Source organism: Macaca fascicularis, chromosome 4 (assembly GCF_037993035.2).
Source record: "Macaca fascicularis isolate 582-1 chromosome 4, T2T-MFA8v1.1".
Classification (NCBI taxonomy): domain Eukaryota; kingdom Metazoa; phylum Chordata; class Mammalia; order Primates; family Cercopithecidae; genus Macaca; species Macaca fascicularis.
In genome coordinates, this window is record NC_088378.1 from 35,648,319 (window position 1) to 35,664,775 (window position 16,457).

At 39.2% G+C, this 16,457-nt stretch overlaps 1 protein-coding gene across 3 annotated transcripts in view; it reads left to right on the forward strand.

The window, feature by feature from the left end:
* The window catches only part of ENPP3 (ectonucleotide pyrophosphatase/phosphodiesterase 3), a 96,975-nt gene that overhangs the window by 33,095 nt on the left and 47,423 nt on the right, over positions 1 to 16,457 (forward strand). For 2 of the 3 annotated variants that reach the window (XM_015448666.3, XM_065543408.2), the window contains exons 7-12: positions 3,808 to 3,887; positions 6,718 to 6,837; positions 7,668 to 7,777; positions 9,631 to 9,696; positions 10,779 to 10,851; positions 15,754 to 15,862. In XM_015448666.3, the coding sequence (XP_015304152.3) occupies positions 3,808 to 3,887; positions 6,718 to 6,837; positions 7,668 to 7,777; positions 9,631 to 9,696; positions 10,779 to 10,851; positions 15,754 to 15,862 (558 nt within the window). The remainder of the gene's footprint in view (positions 1 to 3,807; positions 3,888 to 6,717; positions 6,838 to 7,667; positions 7,778 to 9,630; positions 9,697 to 10,778; positions 10,852 to 15,753; positions 15,863 to 16,457) is intronic. The other variant, XM_074037059.1, reaches the window with a different exon arrangement.

Consider the following 16,457-nt stretch of genomic DNA (forward strand, 5'->3'; position numbering starts at 1 on the left):
GCCCGCATGCTAGTTCAAATCTCCTCTTTGTTCTTTGTAGCACACAGGAGACTAATACATGTTGGATCTCAGCTCTTCTAACTCAGGTGAGATAGAAGCCAGTTTTTCAGACAGCACCTGGAAAAATTGGAGTGTTAGATGTGTGGTCCAATTTTTTCCCTCCTTGGGGAGAAACCAAAAGTTGAGAGTTCTCTCCTGATCATATAGCATGGTTCTGGGAATGGGTATTATGTCAAAGAAATGGTTCTGCTTTTCCTACTGGTTTCAATGTAACTGGGGTTATACTTGCATGTTAAGCAGGAGCCTGTCAAGTAGTCTCTGGGTTTCTCACAAAGGAAATTGATTTATGTGTGGCTATTGAATGATAGTGTCTGCTGTGGGAAGAGTCGTCTAAGATTTCCTATTCTGTTATCTTGCTAACATCACTCCTCTTTGCTCTCTTTTGACCCTTCTTTATGTGCCAAGGGCTTGAATGCATACTTGCAACTCTGGGAAGAATGAAGCCCCTGCAGAGCTTATTCCTCTTTTTTTTTTTTTTTTTTTTTTTGAGTGCTAGAAATGATACAGGCCAACATTATGGCTAATCTTTCTAAGAGGTTATTCTACTAAATTACATATAAAATGAAAGTACCTATTTTCAGCCTGTGAATCTGTGAATACTAGTGAACAGTTTGCTATCTTTTCCATTTGTACAAATACCTTAATACTATTTCATTATGCCAATCCTATAAGAATTTCACAAGGACTACATTGTTGTTTTTTTTTTTGAGTCGGAGTCTCACTCTTTTTTTTTTTTTTTTTTTTTTGAGATGGAGTCTCGCTCTGTCGCCCAGGCTGGAATGCAGTGGGGCAATCTCAGCTTACTGTAACCTCTGCTTCTCGGGTTCAAGCAGTTCTCTTGCTTCGGCCTCCCACGTATCTGGAATTGCAGGCGTGCACCACTGAACTGGGCTAATTTTTATATTTTTATTAGAGCCAGGGTTTCACCATGTTGGCCAGGCTGGTCTTGAACTCCTGACCTCAGGTGATCTGTCTGCCTCAGCCTCCCAAAATCCTGGGATTACAGACATGAGCACCACGCCTGGCCTACCTTGCATTCTTTGGTTGCTTTACCTACTCACCCATTTAGACCTTTGCTGCTTCTCATAGTTTCTGGTTACTATAAACCTACTTGCATAGGCTTATCTCATTTATATTTTCAGATATTTTGTTTAGTACTTTCTTTTTTTTAATTGTTTTTTTAGAAGTAAAATACATACGTAAACATTTTAAGGCAATATTCGAGGGTATAAGTAAAAATAAATGAACAAAACCTTTTTCCTGGTCTTCCTGCTTTTCCTTTGCAAAAGCAACCGCTCATTGGTTTACTGCGTGTCTTTCCAGAAGTGGTCTGTTCAAGCATAACTTAAATGATTCATATTTGGAAGAAACCATGGTAGAAGACATACAGTAGCTGTGGTTCAAGGGCAGGTGATACAAAACGGTAGCTTGAGTCTATAGAGAGTCAGCAGATGTGTCTTATTTATGACATCATATAACTAGGGTGGTGCCATGCTTTCACAATACCGGTAGCTTAGTTTACATTTTATTTTATCCTCTAGCTTTAACCATTTAAGAATTTGAGTTTGCCACCCACGTTTGAAGGATATTGAAACAGAAACTGACTTTATGTATCTGTTCATTGTATGAATTTTTTCCCACTTAAATTATTTTAATTGTGTAAGTGGACTAGATCGCATTTTATTTTCTTGTTATATGACTTCTCAACAATATTAAATGTCTTTCCCTAATTGAGATCAAGATTTACTTATTGGTGATATTGATTAAATAAGAAAAATAAAGGTTATTTTAATCTTATGTTTCATAAATTAAGTCCTGGAGCAGTTCTCAAACTTAAATACATTAGGATGACCTGGGGTGCTTGTTAAAAATGTAAATTTTTGGCCAGGCACAGGGGCTGATGCCTATAATCCCAGCACTTTGGGAGGGTGAGGCAGGTGGATCACCTGAGGCCAGGAGATTGAGACCAGCCTGGCCAACATAACAAAACTCCATCTCCACTAAATAATACAAAAATTACCTGGGCATGGTGGTGGGCACCTGCAGTCCCAGCTACTTGGGAGGCTGAGGCAGCAGTTGAACCCAGGAGGCAGAAGTTGCAATGAGCCGAGATTGTGCCACTGCACTCTGGCCTGGGTGACAGAGAGAGACTCCATCTCAAAAAAGAAAGAAAGAAAGAAAGAAAAAAAAGGAGATTTTTTTGATCTCCCTTTCCTTCATCTCCTACCTTCCAATACCCATCAGAGAATCCTGTATAGTGGACTTGATATGGGGCCCTAGAAGATTCTGAAGGAGGAAATTCCTGAATGAGAGGCTGGGAAGGAGACCAACCCCATGGCTATTTGAGAACACACTCATTGTGTTCAGCAGCAAAGCTCGTGACTTTTTGGACCACAAGCAATTTCATGTTTTGTTTGGACCTAAAGAGAATCTATAATGGTGAAGCTTTATTTTAGAAGCAGAGGCAACACAATTTTGCTGCGGAAAATTTCTTGTACTTCACTGGTGCAGAGGAAATAGCAATGTGCCCCAGTGGTTCTGACCTCTTTAAACAGGGTTATTGCACAGATTGAAAACAACAGAACAATGAAGCTAAATTACTGTCGTACTTTGTGAAACACAGATCACAGGAAACTTCCCTGGTCTAATGGAAACTGTACTAAAAGTAAGAAGCAGTAAAGTTAGCTTAATTTGTAAACAGTACTACATGACATAGGCTTATGCAGTTATACAAGTGAAATCCTTTTTCATTTGTCTAGGCAGTAGTGTTGACTTTTGTTATATTAGATACTTTACATGTAAGAACTATCGGCTGGATGCCAATGCTATATAAAGCAAACAAACTGGCAGTGTATAATATAGAGTAAATTTAGCTCAGGGGTCTACAAGCTGTGGCCCATAGGCCAAATCTGGTTCACTCTGCTCGTTTGTGTATGGCCTGCCATATATACTGAGAATTGTTTTACTTATTTTAAAAATTATTTATTCATTTATTTATTTATTTGAAACAGGGTTTCACTCTGTCACCCAGGCTGAAGTGCAGTGGTGCGATAACAGCTCACTGCAGACTCCATCTCCTGGGCTCAAACAATCCTCCCACCTCAGCCTCCTGAGTAGCTAGGACTACACAGGCGCATGCCACCATACCCAGCTAATTTTTAATTTTTTATGCAGAAATGGCGTTTCACTGTGTTGCTCAGGTTGGCCTCAAACTCTTGAGCTCAAGTGATCTGCCCGTCTCAACTTCCCAAAGTGCTGGGATTACAGGTGCGAGCCACTGGGCCTAGTCTGTTCTACATTTTTAAATGGTTGGAAGAAAGTAAGAATATTTTGTGACATGTAAAAATTTCCTGAAATTCAAATTTCAATGTCCATAAAGAAAGTTTTATTGGAACATGGCCATGTTCATTTGTTTATTTATTGTCTACGGATGCTTTGGGGCCTCAATGGCAGAGTGGAGAGGTGTTGCAACAAAGATCATATGGCCTTGCAAAGCCTAACATGTGTATCACTGGCTCTTCCAGAAAAAAATATATACACCTTGATTTAGCTCACTCCTCTCCTAAAAGACTGACATTCCCTGGAATGGAGGAAGCTTAGAGACCAGAATTTCAACCTCTTTCCATCTTCAATCAACTTTTTAGCTTTTTTTCTATTTTTCTGGGAGACTTTCATTTTCAGAGTTTTAGTTATCCAAAAAACTGAAGAAGAAACAACTTCCTAATTTCTCACCATATTCTGTTGCAGAAACATGTGGAATTCATTCAAAATACATGAGAGCTATGTATCCTACCAAAACCTTCCCAAATCATTACACCATTGTCACGGTGAGTGCTTGACCCCGTGGTAAGACAGGCCAAAGACCAGAACTGACCACATAAGACAGACATATTTGGGCAGGAACTGGCTGAGTTCTGAGACTTACCTTTCTCGAGCACATGTGGGAATAATAGTTCATGGCTGAATTCAGGCTGGAAGGAATGGCTCAATATGAGGCCAATCCAGGGCTGTGAGGCATGAACTATGAATAAGTGTCCAGCATTAGGTTAATTCACCTGTGCTGAGCCCAAAACAGACCCTTTGATGTGAGAAATACCATTTTCCTCTGGTCTTTCGATTGCCCTTTGTTTATCTGAAGGTCTGCTGGGAACAGTAGGCTATATATAGGGCCAACTACTTTGATGTGGGAAATTTTGTTCTTTCCTAGTCTTTTCATTACAATTAACTTGATAGAACTTCTTTTTCATGAAGGAATTCACACTGTCTACATCTCTTTAGATAAAGCAATAAAAGCAAGTGAATTATCCTTGGTGTATAAAAAGATGTAGGTAGAATGATTAAAATGAACTCAAAATTAAATTATTTAAGACAGGTGGATTTAGAACACATTTAAGGCATCCGCTGCCTCAAAGGATATTTATGTCTTTGTTACTTTGGGTTTTAATCTTTTATTACTATGGAACAGTAACTGTGACATTTAAATTTTAACCCCCACACAAATGTGTGTATGTATTCTCATTACTTGCAGACTCTGTATTTGTGGGTTTGCCTACTTGCTAAAATTTATTTGTAACCCCCAAATCAATAAGTACATTTATCGTCATTTGCAGCCATCACAAAGAAGCACAAAGAGTTGAGTTGCCCAATGCTCATGTTCCTAGCTAAGGTCTAACCAGGAGACATTCTGCTGTCTTGTTTTAGCTGTCATACTATAAACAAGTATCATTTTCACAATCTTACTGTTTATTGAATGTCATACTTTTTATATGCTCATGTTTTGGGGGGAGTTATTTCACTGGTTAAAATGGTCCCCTTGCATAGTGCTGACGTGGTTTCTGGTGTTCCTAAGAGCAAGAAGGCTGTGAATTGCCTTACAGAGGAAATATGTGTGTTAGGGAAACTTTGCTCAGGCCTGAGTTATACCATGAGTGAACCAACAATATACAAAAATAAGGTGACTTCAAACAAAAACACTCATAAAACAAGGTTATGTATTGATCAGAAGACAAAACTGTTGTAACCAGAGGCTCTCAGGAACCTAATTCTGTGTTTTTCCTAGGAGCAATCAGTAATCATTAGTTTAGTGTTCATGACAACTTTATAGAACTACTATAAAAATAATAATTGACTGTATATACATATATACATAAATATATACCATATGTACATATATGTATACATAAAATAAGGGATTATGCATAAATGCAATTAATTTACTATTCATATATTTTTATACATATATATGCATACATATTCATATACCTAGCAATGTTCTAAAATAAAGACCCTAAAATCTATAGTCATTTAATAAAAATGTGTGGAATGATTAAATAAATATGTGGGATTTGATTAAATAAATGATTGGTTGGATAGGTGGGTGGATGGCAGGGAAGATGAGTAGAGACTTGGCAGGCTGCCTTTAAAATGCTGGTAACACCCTTTAATTCACTTTAGCCAGGATATGTGATGTATAGAAAGCTTCTATCTAGTAAATTATTTGCTATTATTGATAATATAACCAGTGGCTAACCATTATTCTAATATGGGAAAGTTTAACAGTTAATTAAACAGTTACTAAGCACACAGAAGTTATGTTAACACCATCAGGACAAGCCATCAGCCTAATGTCTCTTATTTGCTGCTATGAACATGGTAGAACTAGAAAAAATATATATATACACACTTGGCCCTCCATATGTGTGGGTTCTGAATCCTTGGATTCTACTAACTGTGAATTAAAAATATTTGGGTGGAATCAACCTAAATGTCCATCAATGACAGACTAGATAAAGAAAGTGGTACATATCCACCATGGAATATTATGCAGCCATAAAAAAGCAAACTCATATTTTTTGTGGGAATATAAATGGAGCTGGAGACTATCATCCTTAGCAAACTGAATACCACATGTTCTCACTTATAAATGGGAGCTAAATAATAAGAACTTATTAACATAAAGAGGAAACAACAGACACTGGGGTCTGCTTGAGTGGGGAGGATGGGAGGAGGGAGAGGAGCAGAAAAGATAACTATTGAGTACTGGCTTAATACCTGGGTGATGAAATAATATGTACAACAAACCCCCATGACACCTGTTTATCTAAGTAACAAACCTTCAGATGTACCCCCAAACCTAAAATAAAAGTGGAAGAAAGAAAGAGAGAAAGAAAAGAAAGAGGAAGGAAGGAAGGAAGGAAGGAAGGAAGGAAGGAAGGAAGGAAGGAAGGAAGGAAGGAAATATTTGGAAAAAAATTGCATCTGTACTGAACATGTATAGCCTTTTTTTGTCACTATTCCCTAAACAATACAACAATGATTGACATAGCATGTATATTGTATTAGCTATTATAAGTAATCTAGAGATGATTAAAATATATAGGAGGGTATGCATAGGTTATATGCAAATCCCAAGACATTTTCTAGCAGGGACTTAAACATCTTCTGATTTTGGTACCTGAGGGAGGTCATGGAACCATGCCCTATGAAAGCCAAGGGATGACAATATCTTCTGATATTTAAGTTCAGGTCCAGGTGTTTTACACTGAAAGATATATAGTACCTTTCCTAGATATGAGTAATAGATCGTGTGCTATTTTAATTTAAATTTCTATTTTACTAATATTTTATCTTACATCTTTTTTTAAATTATCATTTTAGGGCTTGTATCCGGAATCACATGGCATCATTGACAATAATATGTATGATGTAAATCTCAACAAGAATTTTTCACTTTCTTCAGAGGAACAAAATAATCCAGCCTGGTGGCATGGGCAACCAGTATGTAGCATTCTACATGTGCCAACTGAAGTAACCTCCATTTCTCAGTGTGGCAGGAGGTCACTCTTCTTGCTCAGTGGAGCAAGTTCTATGTCACCCATATAGTTTCTAAAGGCTGAGGGTGGGAAGGTGTTTTACCACTATTTGTAACTTGAATTTTTAAAACATTTATGGCTGTTAACTCAAATAGCTATGTTTAAACTTGGGTGTTGGGTTATAAATGTATCTATCTGGAAGTTACTCAGAAAGATTATCTGTTAATGTTTTTCCTCATTTTGTTTTGTAATTTTTTTTTTTTTTTTTTTTTGAGACAGAGTCTTACTCTGTCATCAGGCTGGCATGCAGTGGTGCGATCTCAGCTTACTGTAACCTCCGCTTCTTGGATTCAAGCAATTCTCCTGCCTCAGCCTCCTGAGTAGCTGGGACTACAGGGGCGCACCACCACGCCCAGCTAATTTTTTTGTATTTTTAGTAGAGATGGGGTTTCACCATGTTGGCCAGGATGATCTCAATCTCCTGACCTTGTGATCCACCTGCCTCAGCCTCCCAAAGTGCTGGGATTACAGGTTGTAATTCTTTTAAAGGGAGAGAGGAACCATCCAATTTTACCAGTTTGAAAAGAAATGATCTTGCTTCTTAGTAGCTTGCTATGTTTTTGGTTTTTGAGGCAGATTCTTAGATAATTATATCTTTTAATTGCTACAAAGATTAAAATTTCAATTTTAATACATGTTGCAACTGTTAATCTTGTTTAGTTTCTGGTAAGGTACACCATTTCTACCCAAAGTAATTATTGACTTTCGCTTATCCTAAATTTTCTCTTCTTACAGATGTGGCTGACAGCAATGTATCAAGGTTTAAAAGCCGCCACCTACTTTTGGCCTGGATCAGAAGTGGCTATAAATGGCTCCTTTCCTTCCATATACATGCCTTACAACCGGTAGTGAAAGTGAAGCACTTTCAGATATTCTCCCAGTTAGGCAGAAATGATCAGGATGTTTTTGTATTAATCTTGGCGGCAATTCCATTAATCCAGTTGTTTAAGCCAAAAATCTTGGAAGTCACCATTGACTCCTTTCCTTTATATCACTCAAGCAGTCTCTCAGTAAATGCTTTTGGCTCTAATTAAAAATCTATGTAGCCTGAGAACTTTTTATTACCTCTAGCATTACCACTCTGGTTCCAGCTGTCATCTCTTGCCTGTATTAACTGCAGTTGCCTCTTTACTCATCTCTCTGCTTCTAGTCTCATCCCACCCACCAGAGGGATTCCTTTAAAATGCAAGTCCAGCCGGGTGCGGTGGCTCACGCCTGTAATCGCAACAGTTTGGGAGGCTGAGGTGGGCTGATCTCTTGAGGTCAGGAGTTCAAGACCAGCCTGGCCAACATGGTGAAACCCCATCTCTACCAGAAGAAAAAATACAAAAATTAGCCAGGCATTGTGGCACATTGCCTGTAATCCTGGCTACTCTGGAGGCTGAGGCAGGAGAATAGCTTGAACCCAGGAGGCAGAGGTTGCAGTGAGCTGAGATCAGGGACTCCTGCAGTGTAGTCCAGCCTGAGTGACAGAACGAGACTCCATCTCAAATAAATAAAATAAAATAAAATGCAAGTCCAATTATGGCATTATTTGGCATCAAAACTTCAGTGGCTCCCTGTGTCACTCAGAGTAAAAGCTTACAAGGCCCTATGTGGTATGACCTCTGGTGTCCCCTTACCTCTCCGACCTCCTCTTCTGCTACTCCCTCAGATGCTCACTCTGAACTCCTTGGTGGACTTCAACATACTAGGCTTGCTTCTGCTGCAGGACATTGCACTGGCTGTTCACCCTCCCTGAGATGATTTGCTTCATGGATCTGAATGCCTACTCTTTCACTGCCTTCTGGCGCTGTTGAAAAATTACCTTCTCAATATTGTCTTACCCCAGTTATACTTAAGATTTAAAATTCCAAACCACCTTCATCTCAGTTACTCTGCTGTAGTGGGTTTTTTTTTTTTTTTTTTTTTTTTGTCCACAGCATTTATCACCTTTTTTTTTTTTTTTTTTTTGAGACAGAGTCTTGCTCTGTCGCCCAGGCTGGAGCACAGTGGCCGGATCTCGGCTCACTGCAAGCTCCGCCTCCCGGGTTTACGCCATTCTCCTGCCTCAGCCTCCCGAGTAGCTGGGACTACAGGCGCCCGCCACCTCGCCCGGCTAGTTTTTTGTATTTTTTTAGTAGAGACGGGGTTTCACTGTGTTAGCCAGGATGGTCTCGATCTCCTGACCTCGTGATCCGCCCGTCTCGGCCTCCCAAAGTGCTGGGATTACAGGCTTGAGCCACCGCGCCCGGCCTATTTATCACCTTTTAATACACTATATACTTTATTTTTATATTAGGTCAATTGTTTGTTACTTGTCTTCCTGCACTAGAATGTAATCTTTGGTTTGCTCACTGATAAATTCTGTTTTGAATGAACAAATAGTATCCGGCAATAGATGTTCAATATATGCATATGCATAAATTTTTAAAAATGGAATTAATGGATCATAATCAATTGTCTTTTATTTTATTTGGGGGAAACTGAAGGAGAGAAGGGTGGGGTGAAATGAAACAATCTGCATTTCATTTATAGTGCTGCAAGTGTATCTATAAACAGAAATCCCTTTGAATAATAGTGAATACCTTTCAGTATTGTGATTATATAGGAACACAAAATGGATAGCTGAAGATATTAACCTTTCTGAATAGGAATGTAATGGAGTTATTCTTGATTTGATTCATTTTAAAGAATTATTTCTACTCTATTTTTTCAGAAGTGTCCCATATGAAGAGAGGATTTCTACATTGTTAAAATGGCTGGACCTGCCCAAAGCTGAAAGGTAATGTCGAGTATCAGAAAAGTGCTGGCATAGTGGCATATATATGGGTAAAATATGAAGTTATTTCTTCACTTTAAATTACAATTTTTGGCTATTTTTGAAACAATGTGGCATTGCCTTTTAATGGGCACTTTTCATGAATTATTCCTGGCTGGGCAGGGGGGTCTCACTCATGTAATCCCAGCACTTTGGGAGGTTGAGGCAGGAGGATCACTTGAGCCCAGGAGTCCTGGACCAGCCTGGACAACACAGTGAAACCCTGTCTCGAAAAAAAAGTAAAGAAACTAGCTGGTCATGGTGGTACGCAGTTGTAGTCCTAACTACTTGGGCAGCTGTGGCGGGATGATCACTTGAGCTCAGAAGTTTGAGGTTGCAGTGAGCTATGATCATGCCACTGCCCTTCAGCCTGGGTGACACAGTGAGACTCTGTCTCAAAAATAAAATAAAGGAAATTATTCCTGAGAGCTGGTAACTTTTTGTTTTCGAAAATGTGGTTGACATTATTGAACAACAGAGATAGCGCTAACACCAGAGAGCAGAGGCAAATATCACAGAACCAAAGCCAGATGTGGAATGGAGCAGAGCTGGGAGCAGGCCTGACACTCAGTTATAAGGACTGACTCCAAGAGCCAGAGGTGCTCCATCAAGCCCATGCCCACAGATTGGAGTGAGCATGGAGGCTCATTGAAGGCTAACCAGGAGCTCCAGGTAAAGAGTGCATCAGAAACCAGACACCGGAAGAAAGAACTTAGTATAACAGAACCAAGAATCAGCAAAAAGTCAGAAACCGGGAAACAGAAAGGACTGGGGCACACCAAAACTGGTCTTAACTGCAAGAACAAAACAGAATTTCACAACAGGGGCGTACCAGTGCTTATATCTGGGAAAGTCTTATTTAATTCCTGTCAGGAAACCTATCCTTGCTGGAGCCAAGTAGAACTACCGGGTCTGAACAAAGAGGAGGAGGTTAGAGAGAAAGAAAAGGCAATGGCCGGCAAGCCTGAGATCTACAAAATCCCCCAATCCAGCCGGTAAGTTTATCGCAAATTGATAACATATTTCTGTTTCAATTTTACCCTTAGACCCAGTTTTTATACCATGTATTTTGAAGAACCTGATTCCTCTGGACATGCAGGTGGACCAGTCAGTGCCAGAGTAAGTTTGTTTTGTTTTGTTTTAAAAAAAACAATGTAAAATCATCTAACCCTAACCCGCAAAACAAAATAGTATTCTTTAACTTCTACTGAGCACAAATGTATTTGATACATACACAAGAAGATCAAAATAGGTAAAGGTATAAAAGGGATGCCATGGTTCAACTGCCTTCTTAACCATAAAATAGTTGAAATTCTAGAAAGGACAACTGCGTTTTTAACTATATCTTGAATCATTTGAAAAACTATCATTGAATACTTAGATGTGGCACTGTTGTTGCATATAATGAAAACATTAAGGCTAGATATTACATAAACCGATTCATACTAGTGTGGTGTATTTCAGGCTAAGTCACCTGCAAGTCCATTGTGGTATATCCAGCTGTCTAGTCTCCCACAGTTCATTTATAAGTTCCTTATAATTGGATTTAACATGTTATTACCTCAGGCAGAGTTATTTCCCTTCTAGGCTCCCATTATCATTGAAGTGGACTCTCTAATGTAAGTTTATTCATTATCTAGGCCATTCTGTTATGATTTTACTACACAAACATAGTCCTTAAATATTGCTTTTAGCAAAACAAGACATTCTGTCTTCTAAACTCCACTAAAGCCTCTATTGTCTTGGACACAATGGAAAGTTGCAAAGGCTGCCACGAGTATGGCTTTCCCCACCCCATGGAAACTCGTTGAACAATTGCCCTCAATTGGAATGCAAGCATATTCGTTCTGGCACCATGCCTTTGCAATTTCTCAGAAAAACTTTTTTTCCTTCCTTCCTATTAGGCCAAAATGATTCATAATATAGGGACTTGCTCAAGCCTCACCACTTTTAAGCCTTGGGCCTCTGTTATATTCCTGCACAGCTCTAGACTGTATCACAGAATTGTATGCCTTTTCAGGTTACTCTAAGCATGAACTATCTAAAATATATTTACCATGCCTTCTTTTTATGTTATTTTATTTTTTCTTTCTTTATTTTTTGAGATGGAGTCTTGCTCTGTCACCCAGGCTGGAGTGCAGTGGTGCAGTCTCGGCTCTCTGCAACCTCCATGTCCTGAGTTCAAGCAATTCTCCTGTCTCAGCCTCCTGAGTAGCTGGGACTACAGGCACGTGCCACTGTGCTAGGCTAATTTTTGTATTTTTAGTAGAGACGGGGTTTCACCATGTTGGCCAGGATGGTCTTGAACTCCTGACCTCAGGTAATCCACCTGCCTCGGTCTCCCAAAGTGCTAGGATTACAGGCATGAACCACCTCGCCCAGCCATTCTTTTCTATTTTAACTGTTAGCCGTGTTTGATATGATTTGTCATTTGAGAAGGGACACTGTATTTGCATTCGTTGCACCTCAGGAGCTGACTTGAGATTAGGCACCATATCCTTTTTTTCCCCCCATTCAGTGGTCTAGTTTAAAACCCAAGTACATTATAAGTATAATTTGGAAAAGTGCTGCAAAGGAAAAGATCAAGGTTCCCCTAAGAGATCTATCTAGGCAGTCTCAATCTAGTCTAGAGTAGGGTGCAAATTTAGCCTGGTTAGGAGACTCTCCTCTGAGTGACAAAAAGAAAACAGAATTTGCAAGTGGGCTTATTGAGGAAGGAGCTGTGCACATTGGAGGAACACATAAAATGAGCAAATGGTTTGACAAACAAATGGCTAGATGGCTCAGCAAGTAGACAGCGTGATCATGGTAAGAATAATAGTAGCAATTCACCCTTATTTGTGCTCTGCTGTGCCAGAGCTGTTGGACAAGCTATGAGAATTATCTCCCACCAATGTCTGCAGCATTGTGAAGCAGGGAAGAGGGCTAAGAGGAAGCCCAGAGAAAGAGTCAGGCACCAAATTCTGCAGGGCCTTGCAAGTCCTTGCAGGCTAGAAAAAGTAAAACGAGAAGCATTGTAATAAGGGAGGTGACAGGACCAGATCTGTGTGTATTTAGAGATCACTTTTATTTTGTAAGAGGAAAAGACAGGTGGGAAGAGACAGGTTAGCTTTCCCAACATTCCAGAAAAGAGATAACAGTGACTTGGACTAAGGTAGAGGCAACAATTGTGGATGGAAGAAGATATAACAGATTCATTTAGGAGATAGGCTTGGCATGACTTAGTGTGAGTTGGGTGAGGGGGTTGGGGGATCAAGATTGATTTCCTAGTTTCTATCATGTGCCGGCAGGTGGTCCCATTTATATTAATAAGACCACTAAAGGAGGGTAAGTTTGGGGAGATGCTCGTTTTGCAATTGAGGTGTCTGTGTTGTCCAAATGGAGATGTCCAGAAGGCAAATGAATGTGGATTTAAAGCTCAAAGGAGGTGAAGATCTGGGATATCGGCAGCATATAGATGGTGCGTGGAAGTGGAGATGGCCTAAGGAGAAAGCAAAGTGAGAAAATAGAAGGGTTAGGACCAAATGTCACTTAAAACTTGAGGAGAAGAGGCAAATGAATGGAAGTAGAAGGTTTTGTGACTTCTTAATTATTATTGTTAGTTTTAATCGCATACCTTTAATCAGAGTTAATATGACTTATAAATTGACAGTAAAAAGGCTATTTTAGTTTGTTTTGGCACATTCACTAAGTGAAAAACTTATCACTCAAACTTAACAAAGCTACTCAATTGTTTCCTATTATAGGAATTTCTTGTTTCTTTTCTTTGGCTGGGTGAGAGTAGGGGACTGGCATTTCATGTTCTATCGAGTGTGTACTTCATGACAGAATCTGGGTTCAAGAAATATGTAATGAGTTGTGTTGCATGATCCCTTCCCTGCGAGAACTCATGCTCTCCTTGAGAGGCAGACAGGTACACAGATGATTTCAAAACTGTAAAGAGTCCAGTGGCAGCCAGATGCCAGGGTGCTGGCAGAGGACAGAAGAGGAGGGGTTCTCGGTGTGGTTGGGGGAGTGAGTCAGATGACTATGTAAAAGGGGACATTATGTCATGACAACAGGTGGAAACAGTGACTCTCGCTGGCAAAGCGAAGTGCGGGTCACCCTAAGACTGAAGGCCAGGAAAGCATCTTGGAGTTGATGATGGATTGAGCAGTAGGTAGAGAGCGACTTGTGTTCAAGTCCTGCTCTGTCCCTTATTAACTGAAGGACTGTGAACATGTCACTTAACTTCTTTAAACCTCAAGTTTCCTGACCTTTACAACTGACTATTCCAGTAGCTCCATCCATGAATATTTGCTGTGAGGATTTTAAGAGACAATGCACTAAAGATCTTAACTCTATCAGGCTTGTAAAATTCCTTCTCAAAGAAAAAGAGGCAATCATTGTTATAACAGTACTCTGAGAGATAAAACATTTCTTTCCCCAATCCATTGCTATTATGCTTTCTTATTCTCTGGAAAAAAAAAAAAAAAAAAAAAAACACACACACACACAGAAAATTTACATCAGTGAAATTTACTTAAACTTTATGTCAGTTCCATGAATTATATTCATAAAGTGTAGAAAATTTAAAAACACAAAGCAGTGAGGATAAACAATAAAATAAAATGAACTCTAATTCTGCTATTTAGAGACAACCACTGTCAATAGTACTTTGATATATTTCCTTTTAATTTTCTGTGCATGCATGTTTACTAAGAAATGCTAAATATATTTCAAAACAAAATCAGGATTATGCAGTATGTATACAGTTTGGTTTTCATTTTTAATGCTTAACATTGTTTGTGACTATTTTCCTATGCCATTGTTTTTTGTGTGTGTGAGGGAATGGAGAGAGGGAGTTTCGCTCTTTCGCCCAGGCTGGAGTGAAGTGCTGCAATCTTGGCTCACCGCCCCCCGGGGTTCAAGTGATTCTCCTGCCTCAGCTTCCCGAGTAGCTGGAATTACAGGTGCCTGCTACCATGCCCAACTAATTTTTACATTTTTAGTAAAAATGGGGTTTTGCCATGTTGGCCAGGCTGGTCTCGAACTCCTGACTTCAGGTGATCCACCCGCCTCAGCCTCCCAAAGTGTTAGGATTACAGGCCTGAGCCACCACACCCAGCCCCATTGTTCTTTAAGAGTATCTTTTCATGGCTATAGAGTAAGTCTTCTTAAAAATGTGTCATCTATTTTTCCTTGCGGCCAAATGTGTTAGCTCACAACTGTAATTCCAGCACTTTGAGAGGCTGAGGCAGGAGGATCACTTGAGCCCAGGAGTTTGAGACCAGCCTGGGAAACTTAATGAGATCTAATCTCTACAAAAAATTAAAGAATTAGCCAGGCATGACGGTGTCCACCTGTGGTGCCAGCTACTCAGGAGGCTGAGACAGGAGGATTGCTTTAGCCCATAAGATCAAAGCTGCAGTGAGTGGTGATTGTGCCACTTTACTCTAGCCTGGGCAACAGAGTAAGACCCTGTCCCTAAAAATAAATAAATAAATTATTTTTCCTTGCATTTAAATTACAAATCAATAATGTGATGACTGTGTTTGTATGCAAGTCTTTATTTGTACACCAAGTGTTGACTTAGGACAAATGCCCAGAAGTAGAATTATTGGGTTACAGATGCTGTTTTTAACTCTTTGGAAACCTATTGCACATGACCCTCTGGAATGTGTGTGACCTTTAGGCTATCTTAGAAGTATCTGTCCACTCTTCTCTCTAACTTAGAGCATCACTATGAAAATCTTTACAGTTGGATAGTGTTTGTTGACATTCAGCATGGTTTCACATATTTATTGGCCAGCAGTCTATCTTCCTTTGTAGGAAGCATGGTTTAGATTTTTGTTTACAGAAATTTAGGGAATTGGTATTTGATGAATATGGTAGCATGGGTGCTAGTGCTGGGCTCTGATGTTCTGTTTCAAAACCAGCAATTTCAGAGACTGAGATGTGTTTAATTTTTACTTGATTAGATAATGGTTTGGCTAATCAAGACAATTCATTATGACAATCTTAACTCCAAATTATTTTTAGGTAATTAAAGCCTTACAGGTAGTAGATCATGCTTTTGGGATGTTGATGGAAGGCCTGAAGCAGCGGAATTTGCACAACTGTGTCAATATCATCCTTCTGGCTGACCATGGTATGCTTTTAAAAACATTCTTATTTTATTATTGATTATAATTTATCACTTCAGGAATCATACACAGATAACAGTGATATTTTAAAATCTCTACTTCTAGACCTAAAGTCTCTTGAAGAAGCAAGGAATGAATTGTGGTAGATTGTGATGAAAAGAGGACTACATTAAAATTTCTAGTTTAATTATTCTAATAGTCCTGAAAACCTACCTATAGACACTATGTTTTGTAAAAGTGGAGTTAATGATATTTAACAGGGATGTGGTTGGGTTTTTATTCAATCTAAAGAGTGCTTTGGGGCCTTCATTCCAGCTATGGTTCGTTCATGTAGATTGGCTGCAGTTTACTGTCGCTGGCAAGTTTTGCCACACCATGTGTATTTTTTTTAGTTATGTAAATAGATGTGTATTTATTCATAGCTTTTCATCTTTAAAGTTACTGTCACCTCACATTTCTCTACTTGAGGTTAACTCTTGATTTTGATTAACCTGAATGTTAAAGGAAGTGAAACAGTGGGGACACCCTCTCCAACCTCATGCAAAATGCATTCAAACAGTTTTGAAGTACATATGCACTCATTCTACAGAATTTTTTTTT